The sequence below is a fragment of the Pimephales promelas genome, chromosome 6 (genome assembly GCF_988280905.1).
Source record: "Pimephales promelas chromosome 6, fPimPro1.hap1.1, whole genome shotgun sequence".
NCBI lineage: Eukaryota > Metazoa > Chordata > Actinopteri > Cypriniformes > Leuciscidae > Pimephales > Pimephales promelas.
Genome location: NC_142774.1, coordinates 6,569,810 through 6,591,633, shown reverse-complemented (window position 1 = coordinate 6,591,633; position 21,824 = coordinate 6,569,810). Strand labels below are relative to the sequence as shown.

Sequence of the window (21,824 nt, the reverse complement as noted above, 5' to 3'; positions counted from 1 at the left end):
GCTGCGCACTATACATTGCTCTTCTTGTCTAAACTGGTTTTATATAAGTTCTGCTTTGTCTTTAATATGCTGATCTGAATCTATGGGTGAAGCCAATCACACAGCACCAACATCACTGAACCTCCTAACAGTGCATTAGTCTGGCAATTGCTAACCTCACCCCTTACGGTTAACCAAGAATGTGGATATTGTGAACATCTGAGTGCATTAAGCATCACGGAAATGATTTGGGATTAGACTAATTAAATGTAAGTCTCGGAAGATTATCTTTCTTGTTATACTGCTGCAAGACCTGTCTGTAGCTACATCACCACAATGGACTTACTGATGTGGTTAAATGAAATCTCTTCCTGTTAAGTCATTGTGTTTGAATAGCTGGGTGTGGCTCATATTCACATAATAGTAAAGCAGGCCTTCATAGAGCGGTTCTCTTATTATCAATGGCCACAGGTCTGAGATCAGCGTCTGATGGAGTTTGCTCTGTTTGAACAGTGTGTGTAATCTCGTTCTGTGGTTTCAGGTAGCCATCTAAAACAATGTACACTGGCTAGAGCACCTGCTTAGTCCAGCTAATCAAACATGCCTACAATTTGTTTTATCTTTACATACACTACCTTATATTTGAAAGGGTTCAGATTTGTGTGTGTGTATGTGTGTGTGTGTGTGGGGGGGGTGCTCTCATTATACCATCTAGTGGTGGTTATACGGTATAGTAATAAATTATGTTTAGATGGTTAAAGGAGTAGTTTACTTTAAAAAAAACTTTTGCTGATAATTTGATAATTTACTCACCCCTGTGTCATCCAAGATGTCCACGTCTTTCTTTCTTCAGTCGAAAAGAAATTAAGGTTATTGATGAAAACATTCCAAGATTTTTCTCCATATAATGGACTTCAATGGGAACCAAACGGTTCAAGGTCCAAAAGACAGTTTCAGTGCAAACTGCAAATGTTTAAAGGGCTTTAAACGATTCCAGACGAGTCTTATGAAGCGAAACGATCGCTCATTTAAAAAAACAAAGTTATAAGCTCAAATGGTCGCTTTGCTCTGTTCTGTGATGCGTGTTAGTTACTCTCCTGTTCGACCTCATTCATAAAAATGAATGAATCTTTTTACGTGTTATTTGGTTCATTCAATAACCGAAATGAACGAATTGACTCGGAAAAAGATTTGTTAATTTTGATGAACGAGTTCGAACAGGAGAGTCACGAACACGCATCACAGAACAGAGCAAGGCGAGCATTTGAGCTTATAAAACTTAAACTTTGTTTTTGTTTTTTAAAACGAGCGATCGTTTCGCTTGATAAGACCCTTATTCATCGTCTGGAATCGTTTAAAGCCCTTTGAACAGTTTGCAGTTTGCACTGAAACTGTCTTTTAGACTTTGAACCGTTTGGTTCCCATTGAAGTCCATTATATGGAGAAAATCCTGGAATGTTTTCATCAAAAAACCTTAGGACATCTTAAATTATCAGCAAAAGTTTTTTTTTAAACGTTAACTACTCCTTTAATGTAGAACAACAGCAAAAAAGTGACTATTAAACAGACTTTAGAAAATCTCTGTATTGAACATATACATATAAACATTAAAATAACACATATAACCCTGTCAAGAACAAAGTTCAGGAAAAAAAAAAGTGTGCAATGACACTAAAATTAAAATCCTCCAGTTTGAAGGTCAGTAGATTCTTTAACATCATGTATTTGCACACATCATCACAAAAAAAAAAATCATCACACAATCAAACAATAAGCAGGATAAAATGAAATATGAAATACTTCAGGTACACATCTACAACATCCCCACTTGGTGCAGGATTCACATGTAAATAAATTGTGCGCTTTAAACTCATTTAAAACAAAGACAACAGAGCCAAAAAAATTGATTGAGCTACTAATTAAAATCATACAGTATAATTAAAATAAAAAAAGGAAAATCGTCAAAATCATATCATATGGTCCCACTTATTGTGTACTTGAGTAAAAGCTTGCACAGGCCCCAGGATTTAAATATTTATACTTGCTTCTCTTATAAGTCAAGTATAATGGAGAAACTAAAAATGGCTTTATATTGTTTTAATATGTCACCACTGTGAACACTGTGTCCTCGACCGATAGATTAAAATAAAGCTGATGGAGGGGAGCTGTAAAAGTCTTCCTCTATAAAGTACTAGATCAGCAAGGGTAAAGCTGTCTAATATAATTTCACTAGCAAACAGAGTGATTTGATTCAGTCTGCATACGAAACAATGAATCAGTGTCAAAAAATAGAGGTGTCATTTTGGTTGAATTTGTGAATCAAAATCCTAAAAATCGTCTTATTCAACATCTCATCCAACAATGAGGTATTATAGCCATCTATACACATCAAGAGAGTGTTAAGGCCAAGGTTTTGAGGCATTCTGAGCATGAATTCATAGCAGAGCATGTATTTTGGGAGTGCTGTTTCTGCTCAAAGTGTGGAATAAGAGCCAACTTTACTATGTTTAATCTTCTCATCTTGTGAGGTTAACATCTGCCAGTTCAGTCTCCTTTAGAAACACCTTCTGATGCAGACATTACACGTGACTAGAGGTTATATGAATCACTCAATAGTTATGAATCATTGACCACCGTCACACACGCCACTTTGACTCTCAGTATCGGCGACTGGTGACCCACTTGCACACCACAGCACGTGCACTGAACCAACGTGTGTGGGATCAACATTCAGGGAGTGATTACTGTACATATCACCTAATAGTCTTCCGATTCAAACCTCCTGGGTGTTTTAATCAGCGGCAACCTCCAGAATTGAGTTAAAACTAAAAACAAGGGGAGGTAAAATTAGTTTATTCCCACCGAAGCGATTCTTCATTAATGCTCTTCTCCAAACTGAAGCGACTGTGACTTCTTGAGTATTTTGCCTGGAGCTTTTTACTGGCTTCTGTCCTGTTGCTCTAGCGCAGTGTGACCAGCAGAGGGAGGTGCAGTCAGGCGTCGAGACTCGTCATTCACTAGTTCACGAGGAGGACGTCCTCGTATGTGGTGGTTCTGCAGGGTTGCACCAACAGACACAATTACAGCATTCGGTGATGTCATTTTTCGTGTTGAAATACTTTCGAAAAACTTTTGTGTTATAATATTTTCTAATACCCCAGTGTAAAGTCATGATAAAACTAAACGTTTTCTTCTATACTGTGACGTACATCCAAGTGCAAACGGAATATTTAAAAAGTGAAAATGCAGTTCTTTGCATCGGCTGTTTGCCCGCCAGGTATAGGCAGAGGAATGAGAGTTTGTAGGGGCTGGATTTAAATCAGAAGATCTGAACTAGGGGGCCTCAAGATGCCTTAAAAATAAAATGGTTTAAATTTTAAGACAAAACAAGCAATGAAATAAGCTAAAACAACTATTAAAAGAATTCAAGATACTACTTGGCATTTGGTTGTTTTTAATAATGAATATGCGTCTTTCTTGTTATGCCAAGTTGTATTGTTATGCTTTCTTGTTATTTTTTTAGTTTGTTTTACAAGTTTTTGTTACTTGGCAGCAGGTTCTCTTTATATATATATATATCGTGCTGTCAAACGATTAAAATATTTAATCGCGATCAATCGCATTAATGTCATAGTTAACTCGCGATTAATCGCACATTTTTATCTATTCTAAATGTCTTTTGATTTCTTTTTGTTACATTATTTTTTTCTCATTTTAATGTTCTTATCAACATGGGAAAGTGGATTGGCTTGTTTAGTGCAAATGTTTTTTTTTTAATTATTATTTTTGAAAATAACATTGGAATAGTGCTCAATTTCACACCAACATATACTGTATAAATAATCTCTCACACAATGGAACACTGTCTATCAATAAAAGGGTGAAAGAAATACTGATGAGGTCCTGATATTGACGAGGGGGTGGAGAATTCGCATCATTTGTGTGTGTGTGTTTGCTTGGCCATCATCAAGCAGTGTTTCAGACTGGACATGCTGCGATGATGATAGCTCAGTTCACAACGACAAAACACACAGATCACTTGGTCTTGTCAATGGGACAATTTGGCAACTTTTTAAAAGTAAACTTTCCATTAAGAATCTTAGGGTATCCATTTCGGCGTCTCGCGCTCGTCTTTGAGTGGATGATGAGCGCGAGACGCCAAAATGGATCATGACGCATGCCACGTCCTGTTGCAAAAGCATGTGAAAAAACGACAAAGTTTGCTAGGACAAAAAGACAGTTAATCGCGCGATAAAAAAATGAACGCCGTTAAAATGGGTTTGCGTTTACGCCATTAATAACGCGTTAAACTGACAACCCAAATATATATATATATATATAAATAAATCAAATATAAATATATATGAAGAGTTCAGATGCAAAAGCCTCTAAATGCCATTTGAAATTTTCTTCTTTAATGATGATTTTTTATCAAACTTGTATATTTAAGTTCAGCAATTTCACTTAAATAACAATTAATAGGTAATTATCATTGCCATTTAAGTGAAATCCCTGAACTTAAGTATGCAAGCTTGATAAAAATGATCATTCTAGAAGAAAATTTCAAATGGCACTTAGAGGCTTTTGCATCTGAACTCTTCATATATAAATCAATCTCCTTCATTGTATTAACTCACTTTTTCCAGTTCAATCAACTTAAAATTTTAAGGCAACCAGGTTACTTTTTTTTAAAGTTAAACCAACAATATTTTTTTTACAGTGTATATATATATATATATATATATATATATACAGTGTACATATATATACTGCCCTCGTAATCCTGCCTTTAATTAAAAAAACTTGCAGTGACATCTCTTTTCTGATGACATGTTTACTGGCTAATGAAAACCTGTCAGTCACATGAGATCCACCAATAGAAAACCACAACCTTCTAAGCGATTACACATGGACACACATTTTCACTTGGATAAACGTCAGAATAGGTGTTTCATGCCGACTTTAAAGGGATCCTCCACCCAAAAATGAAAATTCTGTCATCTTTTACTCACCCTCGAGTTGTTGCAAACCTGTATGAGTTTCGTTCTTCTGCTGAACACAAAGGAAGATATTTTGAAGAACGATTGGCACCATTGACATCCATAGTATTTTTTCTTCAACTATGGAAGTCAATGGTGCCAAACAACTGTTTGGTTTCAATCGTTCTTCAAAATATCTTCCTTTGTGTTCAGCAGAAGTAAGAAACTCATACAGGTTTGCAACAACTTGAAGGTGAGTAAATGATGCCAAGATTTTCATTTTTGAGTGTAGTATCCCTTTAAGAGGCATTTTCTTTGTTTCTAATTTACAGTGACACACCTGTCACAGCAGCAGAAGAACGAGCAGGGTGAGGTCTCGATCCCGCGAAACTTTCCAGAGCAGGGTGTGTCGGTGCACTGAGCGATGAACGCGTGCAGGTCAGTGATGTGGTACGGCTCCTGAGTTTGATGCTGAATGGAAATGACAGGATATCACATTACCATAATCAAGCTATTTATAACTGTCAGCGTCACCTTAATTAGGAAAAACTTTTTAATTTACAACAGTGGTCACCAATCTCGGTCCTGGAGGGCCGATGTCCTGCAGAGTTTAGCTCCAACCAGGTCCAACACACCTGCCTGAAAGTTTCTATTATGCCTAGTGAGACCTCGATTAGCTGGTTTAGGTGTGTTTAATTGGGGTTAGAGCTAAACTCTGCAGGACACCGGCCCTCCAGGACCGAGATTGGTGACCCATGATTTACAAGAACGATAAGTCAAAAATGACACTTTAATATGTTTAAAAACAAACAAAAAAATAAAACACATTCTATTAACATCTTGTAAGTAAATATGTTAATAAAAACAAATCTATAAAAAAAGAAGAACTATCTAAATAAATCTCAAAGAGATAGCAATAAATAAATAAATAAACATACTGAACTCTAATGAGAGTTTCCCTATAAAGATATTCATGTTTGTGCATGTGCGTGTTTTTCATTTCTTTATCCTCTCTCACTCTTACCTTGATGGTCTCGTAAGCTCCAGTGATGAGAGCGATAAAGAGAGAGAGCACCATGTAGATGAACAGAGAGATGAATGTGTAAAGGTAAACCTGCAAAAGAACAGTGTCTTTAGTGCTCTGAATCCTGCAGTATTTGTAATGTATGTCCTTGTGTGAGGATGTGAGGCTCAAACTCACCTGACTGAAGACCCAGACTAGCAAACTGCTCTCTTGCATGCCACTGAAGGTCACAAACATGTCGTCTCCATTAATCAGAGAGAAAAGACACTCCGACACCAGCGAGAGAGAGCGGAACTGAGGATACAAAACAAAAACTATAAACACCACATTCAATAGATAATGAGAGAGAAGACACATGTACATTTCCTTATGTACATACATCATATACACAACACTACCATTCAAAAGTTTCTACACCTTTAAAGAATTACAGTAAAAAACAATAATATTGTGAAATATTCGTACAATTTTAAATGATTGTTTGCAATTTGAACGGTAATTTCTTCCTGTGATGCAAAGCTGGATTTTCAGCATTACTCCAGACTACAGTGTCACATGATCCTTCAGAAATAATTATAATATGCTGATTTGAAGAAAATCAAGAAACGTATTATAATCATCAATGTTGAAAACTTAATTTGGTGGAAACCGTGACATTTTTTCAGGATTCTTTGATGAATAAAAAGTTAGCTCTAAAAATAGAACAGCATTTATTCAAAATGGACATTTTTTATCACAATATAAGTGTCTTTACTGTGATTTTTTATCAATTAAGTGCATCCTGGCTGAATAAAAATATTAATTTCATTAAAAAAAAGATCTTAGGGAGAGTGCCTTCCCACCGCCATCGGCGAGAGCGTCAAAGTGGCGGAAGTCATTAATTTTCAATGTGAGACGCCGGCGAGGAGAGTTGAAGTCAGGTCAACTTTATGATAATGATGAGCTATGATGCTGTTCGCAAAAAAACCAATCAGAATGTAACAGTCCTCTGCTTGAGAGGATCCCAGAATCCTGTAAACTTTGGTTCTGACCACATTAGTTCCCAAGCAATATAGAGGAGAAGTTGATCTTGTGAATTTGATAAGGCAAGCAACACTATAAATACAGGCAACATTTTTGCGCTAGAATGCTTGTTTTTCAGCAGGAATGCAAATTAGTTTAGCACTTAACCATGAACACAAATAGCTTTTAATTGGTTTATTTCGTTAGCAAATATGTCACTTTAATTGTTAAGTTCTTCCCATCGATCGATTTCTTACTTTCACATTTAAAAGATTCCACGAGGTTAACTTATACGGTCAAGTCTGCACAAATAACGACCAACGTGCTTGTTTGCTTCGCGGCCCCTTTAAATAAAGTTTAAAAAAAGAGCAAGCATTCGATCTACGTCAGAGCGCCCACGAATATTTCTACGGCGTCATTGGCAGGGCGGCAGTGTGAACGCTACAAACCACTATAAACCTTTTTACGGTTTCTGAAAAACATTCTCTCTTTTGGACTTTTATTACATTACAGTATAAATTAAACCAAAACAAGTGTCATATTCCTAAACAGGTCAAAAAAGGTCAAAATTACTGTTGTAGCTAAATAAAAAAAAATAACACACACGCACAAATATACATATATGTGAATGTCAGCTTTCTGAACATGTTCCATGCAATACCTCCACATTAAATTATGTTTATTTAATTATACTTAATTATCTTGTGTCAATCACAGACTGTCAGACTTAAGTTGTATACCTTGACATGATAGGGTCCCAGCACAATCCACCCGCAGAAGCAATACCCGAGGTAGATCACCGCCACGCAGCAACAGAAACGGATCACATTAGGGAATGCAGCTCGTAATGTGACAATGAGAATCTGAGAAAGGAAAACACTATATAGTAAACAAATTCCACATCCTAAGAAACATCTCAAGAGATGAGGTCAAATTTCAGGTGTATTGATTGAATGAAAAATGCAACAAAAAATGAAAAGCTAGACAAGTCAGCAACCTTGTTAAAATAATTGAATTTATTGTCTTTTTACTGTAAAGATCAAGGAGAATTTTAATGTGGTGGTGTGTGGGTGTGTTTGTCTCTCACATTGTACTTCTGAAAGAAAGTGAGGTAGCGAATAACTCCAACCCAAACCAATAACGTCGATGTGCCCAAAAGGATCCCACACTCATCGTACGATGAGAGGTTCTGAGGGTTGAAACAAAGTATCGTGAAGTATCTGTGCTAATTGACATAATAAAATGGATGGTTTCCGAATGTATTTCTGATGCTCATCAGCTCGACTGACCTTCAGCTCAATGCCGATCTTTATCATGGACCCTGTGATCGTGAGGATGTCGCTAATGATGAGCAGAATATACCATCCGTTAATAAACTCCATTCGGTCCCCCCAACAGACGTCACGGTTCAGATAATTCCTAAAGTACTTTACAAACTCCTGAGGAGAGAACATTAGAACGGGATTTACTAAGTGATCTTTGGCATTTAATGTGGATTTGTTTGTTACAATATCTTACATTTTGAAGAATGATTCCTCTGATGATAGAGCGACCACAGAGGAGCAGAGAGAAGATACACACCACTGCAACCGCCGCATCAAACCACACTCGAGCATTACTATCAGCTGGAGACAGATGGCATGAGAACAAACGTATTGTGATTATCCACAATGTAAAAAAATGAGAAAATCCCCAAAAATTGATCTGAAAAGTGACGCGAATGAGGTAGTTGAATCCTACCGTGTCCAGACACACTTGGGTCTTTACATTCCTTTATGGAGGCCTGATTATCAAGACTGATCTTAACTTTACCACTGTGGGCTTTGTTATCCAGCAGGATCTGAGCAGAAAATAATAACATTATATACAGTAAATAGTACGACTATATAGAGGAACATAGCACTGTTATATATAGATATATACACTCACCTAAAGGATTATTAGGAACACCTGTTCAATTTCTCATTAATGCAATTATCTAATCAACCAATCACATGGCAGTTGCTTCAATGCCTGGTCAAGACAACCTCCTGAACTCCAAACTGAAGTATTTGGAGCTCCAAGATCTGAGTATTTCACAATCTGCTCAGTTACTGGGATTTTCACGCACAACCATTTCTAGGGTTTACAAAAGAATGGTGTGAAAAGGGGAAAACATCCAGTATGCGGCAGTCCAGTGGGCGAAAATGCCTTGTTGATGCTTGAGGTCAGAGGAGAATGGGCCGACTGATTCAAGCTGATAGAAGAGCAACTTTGACTGAAATAACCATTTTTGACTGAAATAACCAATAACCGGGCACCACTCATCTCCACTACAAATAGGAAAAAGAGGCTACAATTTGCAAGAGCTCACCAAAATTGGACAGTTGAAGACTGGAAAGATGTTGCCTGGTCTGATGAGTCTCGATTTCTGTCAGTCAGAATTTGGCGTAAACAGAATGAGAACATGGATCCATCATGCCTTGTTACCACTGTGCAGGCTGGTGGTGGTGGTGTGGGGGATGTTTTCTTGGCACACTTTAGGCCCCTTAGTGCCAATTGGGCATCATTTAAAAGCCACGGCCTACCTGAGCATTGTTTCTGACCATGTCCATCCCTTTATGGCCACCATGTCCCCATCCTCTGATGGCTACTTCCAGCAGGATAATGCACCATGTCACAAAGCGCGAATCATTTCAAATTGGTTTCTTGAACATGACAATGAGTTCACTGTACTAAAATGGCCCCACAGTCACCAGATCTCAACCCAATAGAGCATCTTTGGGATGTGGTGGAACGGGAGCTTACATTTGTAAAGAATGCTTTCAGCACCTTGTTGAATCAATTCCACATAGAATTAAGGCAGTTCTGAAGGCGAAAGGGGGTCAAACACAGTATTAGTATGGTGTTCCTAATAATCCTTTAGGTGAGTGTATCTATCTATCTATCTATCCATCTATACTATTTTTTATTGTGTTAAAGTAACATTTCATGTGCAAACTCACTGTGATGAAGAAAGTGTAACAGTCAGGAATTTCATTGTGGATGATGGTCTGAAGATTTATAGCCTTTAGCTGGAACTGTATGGTGACATTAATGAGCCTGAGAGAGAGTGTGTGTTGATATTACGGTTTTAGATAATTAATTAATGGAAATAAGTAGAATTTAAAAAAAAAATCCACACTTAACTTACTTGTGAAACTTAAGGGTGAAGTTCCTGTAATCGCGGCCCAGACCCGCTGTGGGAGTGGCCAAAGGGTTTACACCCATACAGTCTACAGAGAGGAAGAGAGAAATTGTTTAGCACCTAAACCAGCCTCAGTGACCGAGAGGGTCATCCGATGATTTATTTTAGAATACATGAGAAAGTGATTCCTGTGTCTCAGTAACAAGGAACTGCAAGTAACAACATGCAAAAGAGGAAATTACATGGTCTTTTAGTTTCATCAAGTTTTAATCAGTAAAAAAATATTGTTGGTTTAACTTAAAAAAGTAAGTGACCTGGTTGCCTTAAAATTTTAAGTTCATTGACATAGAAAAAGTGAGTTAATACAATGAAGGAGAATGATTTAATCATCCGAAACTCAAAATTATATGTTATCTGAACTAAAGAAATTATTTAAGTTGATTTGACAAAAGAAAAAATGTTGTGATTACTAGTCGTGAAAAGATTTTTTTTTTTTTCCAGTGATACAGTGTTGCTTGTTATACTAATAACTAATATAGCAAGTTCATGAAGTATCTGCCTTGATCCTATACACACCTGGACAGGTATATTTCTCAGATTAAACAATGATAGAACGATTGAGGAAAAAGAGGGCAAAAACTTGTCACCTGTGACCACATGCGGATCGATGTTGAAGGTGTCGTTAGCTGGGTCAATCTGGCCTTTTTTATAATACTGCTGACACAGAGAAAGAGCACTCCCGTTCACACCGACATCGTACACATATGCATAGCGGCCCACTGTCGTCTCCGGCAAAGCCAGGTACTGAAAGACAAGTGAATACAAAGGCCGTTAAATAAGGATAATATATTTTGTCCTAAAAACATAAATTCAGAAAACAAAATTGTGTTATGACTTGACTGGTCTCGCTGCCCAAATAGTGTATGTGTCATTGTCAAAATTATACATTACCTGTTCTATTGTGTAATGCATATGATCATAAACATCACTCTGTGTGTAAACAGCAAGCGCGTCATCTGAGTCAGCGTAGTCTTTGAGAAAGAGGTGTTTAAACGAGGCTGTGTTTTCCTCTTTAAACGTCACCGCCATCTCGTTGCTTAAGCCAAAAAGTACCAGCTGGAGATCATGACAAAGCAAAAACGTAAGAATTTGTATATATATATATATATATATATATATATGGGTGTGTGTGTGTGTGTATTTATATATATTAGGGCTAAGCAACGATTAATCACGATTAATCACATCAAAAAAAAAAAGTTGGTGTTTACATTATATACGTGTGTGTACTGTGTATAATTATTTTGTATATAAAAATTCACACACATGCATGTATATATTTAAGAAAAATGTGTTATTATTAATATATAAAATATTCATATTTATATTTAATATCAATTGTGTGTAAAAATATATATATAGTATACACATGCAAATATTTCTTGAGTATATACATGCATGTGTGTGTATTTATACATACAAAATAATTATACACACTAAACACACATATATTATGTAAACACAAACTTTTATTTTGGATACAATTAATCACGATTAATCATTGCCCGGCCAATGATTAAAAATAAAAATAAAAAAATAATATATATATATATATATACACACACACACACACATATATATATATATATATATATATATATATACACACAAGGGTTAATTCTGGGATTCTAGGGAATGTCACAGTGGTTAAGAAATCATTTGGGGGTAGAACTGAGACTTTGAGCTGCAACACTGTATTTAATAAGCTGTGGGTTGAGTATACAAGCCCCAGAAAGAGAACAACACTACAAAGAATATCTAAGATTAAATAAATACCTGTATAGTTACTATAAGAACCTTCAGCATTTGCAGAACCAGTTTAAAAGGTTTTCTGCCTTTGGCTTGGTACTTTTCACAAGGACTCATAAAGAAATATTTTAACTTCCTGCGCAACTCTTCCTCTTCTTCACCAGCACCTATCCAGCCATCTGTTGTCGGCCGAGTCGTCCTGGGGTTACTATACTCATCCATGCAGTCATTCGAACCATAGTGAGTCACCGGAAATAATAGCCTATCCTCTTCTGAAAAAGAAAGAGAGAGACAGATAGCATTAGTTGGACAGTTCACAAAGTAAATGGTCTTTTTGCTTGAAACCACTGTTATTCTTTCTATTACATTTAACGTTTCAAAAGTTTGGGGTCAATATGATTATAAAATGTTTTTTTTTTTTTATTCAGCAAGGATGCATTAAAGGGTTAGTTCACCCAAAAATTAAAATTATGTTATTAATGTCTTTTCCCGAGTCAGTTCGTTCATTTCGTTCGTTGAATGAACCAAATGACACGAAAACAGATTCATTAATTTTGATGAACGAGTTCGAACAGGAGAGTCACACAGAACAGAGCAAGGCGACCATTTGAGCTTATAAAACTTAAACTTTGTTGTTGTTTGTTAAATGAGTGATCGTTTCGCTACATAAAACCCTTATTCGTCGTCTGGAATCGTTTAAAGCCCTTTGAACAGTTTGCAGTTTGCACTGAAACGGTCTTTTGGACCTTGAACCGTTTGGTTCCCAATGAAGTCCATAATATGGAGAAAAATCCTGGAACGTTTTCATTCAACGTTCAAAAAAGTGAACTACTCCTTTAAAACTGTGTCCCGAAGATGAACGGAGGTCTTACGGGCTTGGAAAGACATGAGGGTGAGTCATTAATGACATAACTTTAATTTTTGGGTGAACTAACCCTTTAAATTGATCAAAAGTGACAGTAAACACATTTATAATGACACAGTAAACATTAAAATAGAAAACATTTATTTTAAATTGTAATAATATTTTACAATATTACCGTATTTTTACTGTGTTTTGATCAAATAAATTAACAAAAGTATCTTGCTTGATACATACAGTGAATTAAACAAAACTTGATCAAATTTGGATTCATATTTGCATCATAAGGATACAGTAGTGAACTTTATTCAAAATAAGAGAAAAATAAAAGACAATTGAAAGAGAAGATGGCCTCAACTAGAGCCTTGACGTGACCTTCAGTCTAACGTTACTTCAGTAAGTCAGAGACGGCCTAGGCTATATGTTGCAGGTCCACTCAACAGATGAGAATTGTCTTTTAATATTAAATGAGAGTGAGAGAGACAAGAGTTCTGTGTTGTCTTTATTTAAACATACCAGTAGTATTCAAAACAATGAAGAAAATACAATATTCTTAACTATGAATAAATGTAATACACATTTGATCTCGGGTAACATTAGGTATCTCGGGTTGAATGATACACTAACAGACTTCTCGATGACATAACTATACAAAAATCATTAAAGGGGTCATGAACTGGCTTTTTAAATTTTATTATATTGTTGTCTGAGGTCAACTTATGACGTTCGCTTGGTTTTTACATTCAAAAACATAAAAATGAATAAGTAATAGGCTATTTTCTACCCTAGTTCTGAGCACGGCTGAAAAACGCTCGGTTTTTATGGACGTCTCGCACTGAAGACTGAAGTAAACACCCACTGCTGTGAGTGGATAACAGTTTTGCATATTATAATGAGTTTCACTCTCGATCCGGTTTATCATCACGAGCTAGGCCAATGTAATTTAGCTATGCGTGTAAAGCGCAAATCGATGGGCGGGGCTAAACCGGCCGTGTTGAAGTGCGGGGGTGGGGTTTTATCCTCTTTGACGTCATAATTCCCCACTTCGAAAAACGAGTCGTTTGCTGAGGTGTCAATAAAAGCTTTTATTGGACTAACAAGGACGTTTTCAGTTCTGAAACTTACAGGATATTCTTATCATATGATGACCTCATGTTAGATGTCAAAAGCTCAAGGAAAATTTGATTTCAGTTCATCACCCCTTTAATAAAATGAACATTCACTTCACATTCACAAGTTAAAAGCATTTGACTAACAGTTTTTTCCTCTGAAAATTGTCCGACAATTTTTACGAACCTTTAGCATTGACTAAGAGAGAAACACGAGTTAGGTGTTCTTATATTATTCAAGCTCTGTGTTGTCTGATGAGCCACAGTCGTCATGGTAACTATCAAACTCTCAACTGCCACTCTCAGAATTTAAAAAATGCAGCTTAATTCCCTGCAAACTCACATTATAACACTATCACTAGTACACACACGCAAACAACAAATAATATACCGTAAATAACCCAACATTCTTGAGACCCAAATTCAATGTGGGAGTTCAGTCACATTTACATGCACACAATCTGAAACTTGATATCTGACGCGTGTTCTCTTCTTCAAAGTGTGAACACTTGAGGAATGGGTGGTTTGTCAAAGACTTGTGTTGGCGTGAATTTGATCTATGAGACAACAGACTAGCGTTACTGTTAAGGCTTCACCGTAGCACTCAATGCAAGCGTCATGTACAGCTTTGACTCCTACATGAAGCGTTTCACATTATATCATGGACAGGATCAGGATAGGATTTTGTGTGGTTGCCAGGTAGCAGGGAAGTGAAAGGGGAACACCAAAACTTTCTGTACGACTTGACTTTATCCAATGACTTCTGTGCACTGCCCTTGTAATGAAGTGAAATGTTGAATTTATCAGAACTTATCGATTATCGCATTACAGCGCTTGGCTTGCTGGCAGCAAATCTTAATGTTTCACTCCATCGCGTGCTGGTGCAAGTCATGTGAAAGGGCTTGTTAGCTTAGTTAGCTTGTCTAGTAGCCTGGCTGGTTTGTAAATGAATGTTGAATTTTGTCTCTATGTGTGGCCTCTAATCTTTTTATCTTCATTTGCAACAATGAAAAAGTGTTAATAATGTCAATCTTGCGGATGCATTTCCTGTTCTGTAAAGATAATCTAGACTGAAAGGAAAGTAAAATAAAAAAGTGTGAGGGTCAGCCACTCAAATGAGATTAGTGATCACAGCGTATCAGTGCTGACAAATGGGAAATTTCATACAACTCAGTGTTTTATTACAGCAAAACAGAAAAGTCTAACTAAACGGACTAAATGCACTGATATTTCTCTAATTTCCAAGTTCCTGTAACGTCCACATTGAGCAACTGAGATTTCCCTATTTCTTTACTCTTTTGAACATTGGACCAGCTGATGCATGATTAAGCAAAAAATGGAGAGAGACTATAGACCTTATTCAGAGCAGCGCCATGACAGGTATGAAAGTGAGGCTGTGAGGGATAGACTTACCGTGTTTCCAATGGCATCCGCTGTAAAAAGCTGAATAAAGCTCCTAGATTACTTACAATTTTTTCACAGCTTACATTGTCAGGAGTTTTTTGTCAACTGACATTTCTTTGAAAGATATTTTTCCAGTGTTTCATGAGCAGAACAATCCAAAAACACATTAAATAACAGTACAGCCCATTGAAGAGATGCAAGTCTATCCCTCACAGCCTCGCTTTCATTCTCATTAAAAATCAAAGATGGCGCTGCCGTGAATAAGGCGTATGGGCCTATTTTAACGATCTGAAACGCAAGTATCAAGCGCGAAGCGCAAGTAACTTTGTGGGCGGGTCTTGGCAACACAAGTTTAAAAGGGGTTGTTCTGACTCTGAAGTAGCTTCATTATTCCTAGGTGTGGTTTGGGCGTAACGTGAAATAAACCAATAAAAGCGTCATCCAACATACCCTTTAAGAGCACGGTGCGCGCAATTCTAATATAACGGCGCAATCACAATCGGTTCACAGCCGAGGAGCTCGATGTTCTCGTAAGGGCCGTAAAAGAAAGAGAAGTGACATTGGGGATGGGACAAACCCTCCCAAATTAGCTTCGGTTAAACATGCATATAATTATTTGGGTAAATATGTAAGCTTTATGCCTATTTTTCCCATCATCATGGACACAACAATGATTTCCCTCGTGTTAAAATTTTTTTTCCTTACAATAATGTATCATTTGCAAAAAGTAAAATGCATCTGTGTAAATGCGAGAATCATCTACAGTGTATGTGCATTGTTCACACTCTGTATTATGGCCAAGCATGACCGCTTACAATAGCATCTGAATGTCCGTGCAACGCGCCACTGACTTTAGACTAGGTGTCGCAATTGTTTTCTGGAACTGCAAAATAGCACTGGGGAATGTTTACGCCGAAACGCGCTTATTTTATGCGCCGACCCGCCCAGGGAGTGCAAGTTAATTCCCTAGTTTACCGACGTGTGTCTGTGGAGGGAAAAGTCAGCTTTGCGCGGGTGCAAAGTAGGAATGATACATGCGTCAGTGTTTAAAGTCATTAGCGCCGGGTGCAAGATAGAGCCCTAAGATTAGGCTATTTATGCAACTCTTCCCATTGCTCTGTCTCTCTAATCAAAACCATCATTGTTCATCTAGCAGCAGGTCTGTGTCGGTCCGTCTGTCGGAGTCACTGGAATCTTCCCTTATCACATTTTTGTTACTGTATAACAGGAAGATTTTGAATGCAGTCTATTGGAGTGATAAAATCTTGGCAGCAAAGCTGCGACACTCGCGAGTGTCTGAAGCCTCTCACGAGCACTGGTGTTTGTCTACAAGCGATAGAGTCAATCAAATGCAAAGAATAAACTGAAAAATCTCATCCGTCCTGTTTTGCAGCAAGTTTTCTAAGATCGTGTGCAATGGGTCCTCACACGTTCTTGCTGTCATAAGTAAATATCAGCATGTTATAATTAACCCTATCACACACGACATCTGCTTTTTTCGTTCTGCCGTGGCCAAGATCTATGTCTAAGTGATCTATATCTATATGTCTAAGTTAAACAACAACACACAATCATGAATCAAAATATATGAACAAAATAGTCATGCACAAAAATTTCAGCAACAGAAAATATTTGGCAAAAACAGAAAAAGAGATGAATGGCTTTAAAGGGCCAAAATCACTGATTGAAATAGTGATATTTAAATCTGTGTACATTAATCCATCAGAAAACCTTTTGAATCATTTTGAAGATTCTTCTTAAAGTGGGTATATTTTAAAAAGATTGTTTTTACATGATTGTACAGTGTGTGGACTATGAAAACGGAGGTGTTTGAAAAAGAAGATGCATGTTTAGCCATGTGACGCACACTGTACCTATGCTTAGACCGGCATGTGTGCTATCTTCATATTACATTCCTGCAAATAAGACAGAAAATTTACTTACAATTGTTGTTGTGCGGCAAAGCATGATGGCAATTGCGTTTTAGACCATAGATGGAATAGCGATTGAGTGCGACCTAGATGCGCCAGTAAGTAGTGGAATATTTTGTTATAAAAAAAAAAAAATTGTGTTGATTATGTCTGGTTTCTCTGTCTCATCTCAGTGAGCTTTGATTATGTATTATTTATGCGTAGTAAAATAATTTAAGTGCCAGTGTGGAGTGAACGAGCAACTTTAGGAAAAGCTATGTCAGCTGTGTGGAGCACTTTACTGTGACCAAAAAGTATGCTAAAATAGAAATATTTAAATTTGCTTGGCAGAAAAATCGTGAGCTGAATTCACCTCTGGAAAGATGAATGTGTATTTAAAATGGGTCATTTATGTAGAAGAAATGTGAAATTATTTTGAATTTGGAGCTTTCTAGACTGAGAAAAGACAGAAAATGCTTTTTTAGCTTATGTGGATGAAAGACAACAATTCCCAGAATGCACTTGCTTCGCTGCCCTATAAGGCCACGCCTACCGGTAACAGAGCGCAGTAGTTAAACAACAAGTCTAGGCTACTAGTGATGAGTCTGCCCAAAAATGTGTTTCGAGATCGCCCAAAATGTCCGGCATTCGGGTTTTGCGTTCTACAGTCGCCATTCGTCATGTTTACTGAGGCGAGCGGGACGAGTGAGGGCCCCGGGAGAACAGTACGAGGCCGGTGGCGTGATTACCGATGAGCGACACCTGTGAGACGCACTGGTCTCGTATCTCTCACGGAGGAGCAGGAATTTTCTTAGCAATGTAAAAACGCACATCAACCGATCACTTGTTTAGCGTTCATGTAAACACTTCATTCAGATTCACCAATCGGAATGAATTCAGTTAGATTGAAACAAAAGATGTGCATGTAAACAATGAATGTCGACTGCAGAAAGCTAAAGCTGAATCCCGAACATCGATGGCTGGACATGTCTGGGAAAAAAGAGGATGGTAACCCCAACTACTCAGCTTTCTCCACAGAACAAGAGCCTGCTAGCTTAGCTTCCAAAAAAAGATGGCCGACACTATGTGTTCATTCTGTGAGTGAGATCGCCCTCAATGGGTGGGTTGAGAACATGCGGGACAGCCCTACTACTGACTGTAGTCTTTAGCCTCTGGCCAAAAAATCCTCCGATGACGCAAAAAATACATAAATCTCTCGTCTCAGGGGGATATGAGGGTGGAAAGCACGGTAATTAGAAAGTGCTACAAGTTTTCTACTAATACAAAGCTTAAGCGTTGAAAAAAAAAAAAACTTCTCCGTCTAGCGCATGTTTTACAATGAATGATCTGTGAGAACAGACCCTTTTGCAACTGATTATACATTTTGTAGTTAATGTGAATTGATGTTAGCATAGCAACCCATTTTGCTTTTTGTATTTTATATATTTTGAGTAAAACCATAATTGGCGGGTGGACTGTAGAACTTGCTTTAATCCATTGTGAATAGATTGAATGTTGAAAAGTGGGTGTTACATTGCAGAACAGACTTAGACTAAATTTTTATTTCCTATAATAAATAATTAAAGATTACAACAACAACAAAAATCCTTTGAAATAACATCCACCGATGACACTTTCACAAAGACTAAGACATTAAGAAGTTAAATTTATGAAACCAAATACATGAAAATTTTGATTTTATGCTTACGTAAGATTTTACGTAATTACTAGTCTGGAAAGTGATATGGAACAGTGTTTTGGTCAACAAATCTTGAACTACTTATTGGCTATGAAATTTTGGTTCCCAACTAATTCTGTGGCAGAATGTTTCATTCCTAATGGATAGTAAATGTGCAATAGGACTTTGGAAAGTCTGTCAGCCCATCAAAATGAAGAACTCAACAAAACTGAGGTATAAACAAATCTACAACTCCCAAGATATTTCAGTGAGTCTTGAGCAGATCAGGTTTAGATGATTTTTATGGTCATTAAAAACTGAGTGAAATGAAAATGAAAACAGGTGTTAAATATGTAGCGTTGTGCTTTATGACCACATAAACACAACATCAGGACTCTGTATTATGGTGTAATAATGAAACACGAATGAGGAAGAAAAAACGAAAACAAGCAAGTGGAAAACACATCGCATACATTATTTATCCACTAAAACAGCAGTGTATCCGACCTTGTGAATCATCCAAACCACCAAACGTCAAATAAATTGTTGATCACGGTCTCGTGACCGTGATCAACAAACTTTGACATTTGATTTTCTTGTGCATCTTAAGAACTTCATATACATTACACACGCACAACAACACAAACAAATAATAATAAAATCACTATTTTGTATTCCACTTCATTAAAATTCAGTGCTAGATCCGTTCTTGCTGTAATAACACCTCACTGACGCTCTCATCGCATGCATTATTACAGCCGATCACTCACCGGAGGGAATGTTGGCTTTATTCGCGTCCACAGCGGCCATGTCAGCGATTTAAAATCACGTGCAGAGGCTGTCGGCATTAAAACCCCCGGTTGATTCACATCACAATAGTATCTGATTATGTTCAACAGGATTTTTTGTTCCTCTGTAGTTATCTGACGGGTTCTTCCCCGGTTACCTCATGTTTACAAGCATACACTCGCGATCCGCGAGCGACACAGAACTTCCGATGCTTGAGGTCATGTGACAACATCATGTGACCATCTGACGCTCATGAGGTGCCATAACGAGTAGTATGAAGCTGCAGACTCGGAGACCTGCATCTACAGTCCCCCTGCACCCAGAGTCCCGCATTCTCAGACCCCTCGTTTTTTGAGACAGCGCCTCCTATCAAATTGTATTCGTTTGATTTATTTTTTAATAAAACTAATTTAGCTCATCGATACAACATATGAATAGTCCATTTAATATTTGTAAAGATAGTTTGTAACAAGATTTGAGCCGTTAATGTATGTTTTTTCGCCCTCTTCCTCCCGAAAATATTTAGATAGCTTACGTTTACGTTAGCCTTTAACCTTGGACTTTTTGTCTTAAATGCTGCAGTTATTTTCACTGCCCATTTTGTGCCCCCATACAGTTCAAACCCACAAAGTTGTCCAAAGTTCAAAAACATCTCAAGGGACACTTCAACAGAGCAGTGCAACATGGTAACTAACATTTGCAAACATTTTTTTCTTTTTTTCTTTTTGAAACATCGTAAGACATGTGCTATATCGGTCCTATTGAGTTGCCCCTGCCGAATCCAGCAACATATCATTTTCTGATTATGCAAAGCGACTTATAAATGAGTTTGTTTAATGCAAGACGAAAAGTAAAGTCACGAACACTGTTTTTTCTTCCTTTTTTCTTTACAGCAAGATGATGTTTAGGTGATCATTAAATAAAGTACAGAATTGTTAATTATTGGTGTTTTGTCTATTTTGATTTGTTTTGCTTCGCATTCAAAATATTAAAAATATAAAAATATCAAAAAACAAATTTAGTAATGTTAGCATTAGCATGGTAATGTTAATTAGACCATTATAGGTTTAACTGAAAGAAAAATTTGAAATTTGAATAAAAAATAAAAAAAAACATTGTAGCAATATAATATCACATAGCCTACTATTTTTCTGAAGATAGTTCAATCTGCTAATTGTCCCTTCCATCAGTAACAATTAGTTTATTTTTATTTATTATTTGACACATGCATTAAGCAGGTAACACAAATATTTATTGGATCATTTATTTGAAGACTGTAATATTGCATCCTATTGTTTTAATTGCATTTGGATATCGTGCGCTGTACTCTATACTATACTGTGCGGGTGTTATTCGATCTTTTGAACAGCAGGAGGCGCTGTGTTCGAAAAACGAGGGGTCTGAGAATGCGGGACTCTCGGTGGGGGACTGTAGATGCAGGCTCCGAGTCTGCAGCTTCATAATATTGGCCATAACACTTTATTGTGTGTATGTGTACAGATGTCTTGTTTTATAAGTTGTGAGCCTCTTATTGTTTTAACTCTGTCACAAAAATTTGCAAGTATGTTTGGAATCCCCTTCTCAAATTTACTCCCCCAAAAATGTCTACTTTATTTCATATGATGTGCAAAACATGGTTATTTTGACGTTTTTTTTTTGTTTTGTTTTGTTTTTTAGGTGATTCAAAGTTGAAACCATGCTGTCATAATTCATTTATTATCTGAGGTGAATGATAGGCTGTATGTAATGTCTGTTAGGCTATACACACATCTGTGGCCAAAAGAATTGGCAGTGTCATACATTTGTCTTTTGCTGATTCAATTGTTGTGGTGTTGATTCACGTTTCTATACTATTGTGCAGAGTGATCATATGCATTTCAAATAATTGCAAAAAGTTTCATGGGCCAAAAAATGTAACTTTTTTCACACAAAAAAAACAGCGCTGCCGCTGCCACAAAATGACCAGCTAACGACATTCCAGTAATCATCTTTTGGCACTTAGGAAAGTGTGAAAAAAATACAATTATTCTGATTGGATTATAAGAGCATACACAAGCTATAAAAGGAGGGAAGTCCTTCCAGTCACTGTTTTTTTGTTTTAGCAATGGTTACC

At 37.0% G+C, this 21,824-nt stretch overlaps 1 protein-coding gene across 1 annotated transcript; it reads right to left on the bottom strand.

Moving 5' to 3' along the window:
* Positions 1–1,548: 1,548 nt before the first annotated feature.
* Positions 1,549–19,935, bottom strand: mcoln1a (mucolipin TRP cation channel 1a). The gene is made up of 15 exons (XM_039687481.2): positions 19,693–19,935; positions 11,987–12,231; positions 11,102–11,266; positions 10,798–10,954; positions 10,157–10,238; positions 9,969–10,065; positions 8,725–8,824; positions 8,503–8,609; positions 8,274–8,423; positions 8,072–8,173; positions 7,725–7,847; positions 6,160–6,276; positions 5,983–6,072; positions 5,299–5,429; positions 1,549–3,033 (listed from the first exon to the last, which is right to left on the bottom strand). Exons 1-15 carry the CDS (start codon positions 19,730–19,732, stop codon positions 2,997–2,999), a joined length of 1,743 nt encoding a protein of 580 aa, XP_039543415.2. The 5' UTR covers positions 19,733–19,935; the 3' UTR covers positions 1,549–2,996.
* Positions 19,936–21,824: the final 1,889 nt, after the last annotated feature.

Coding starts and splice junctions, on each gene's coding strand:
- mcoln1a (XM_039687481.2), bottom strand. CDS start 19,732: ATGGCCGCTGTGGACGCGAATAAAGCCAACATTCCCTCCG. Junction 12,232..19,692: donor TAAAGCCAACATTCCCTCCG/GTGAGTGATCGG, acceptor TTTCTTTTTCAG/AAGAGGATAGGCTATTATTT. Junction 5,430..5,982: donor GAGCTTACGAGACCATCAAG/GTAAGAGTGAGA, acceptor ATTTCCATTCAG/CATCAAACTCAGGAGCCGTA.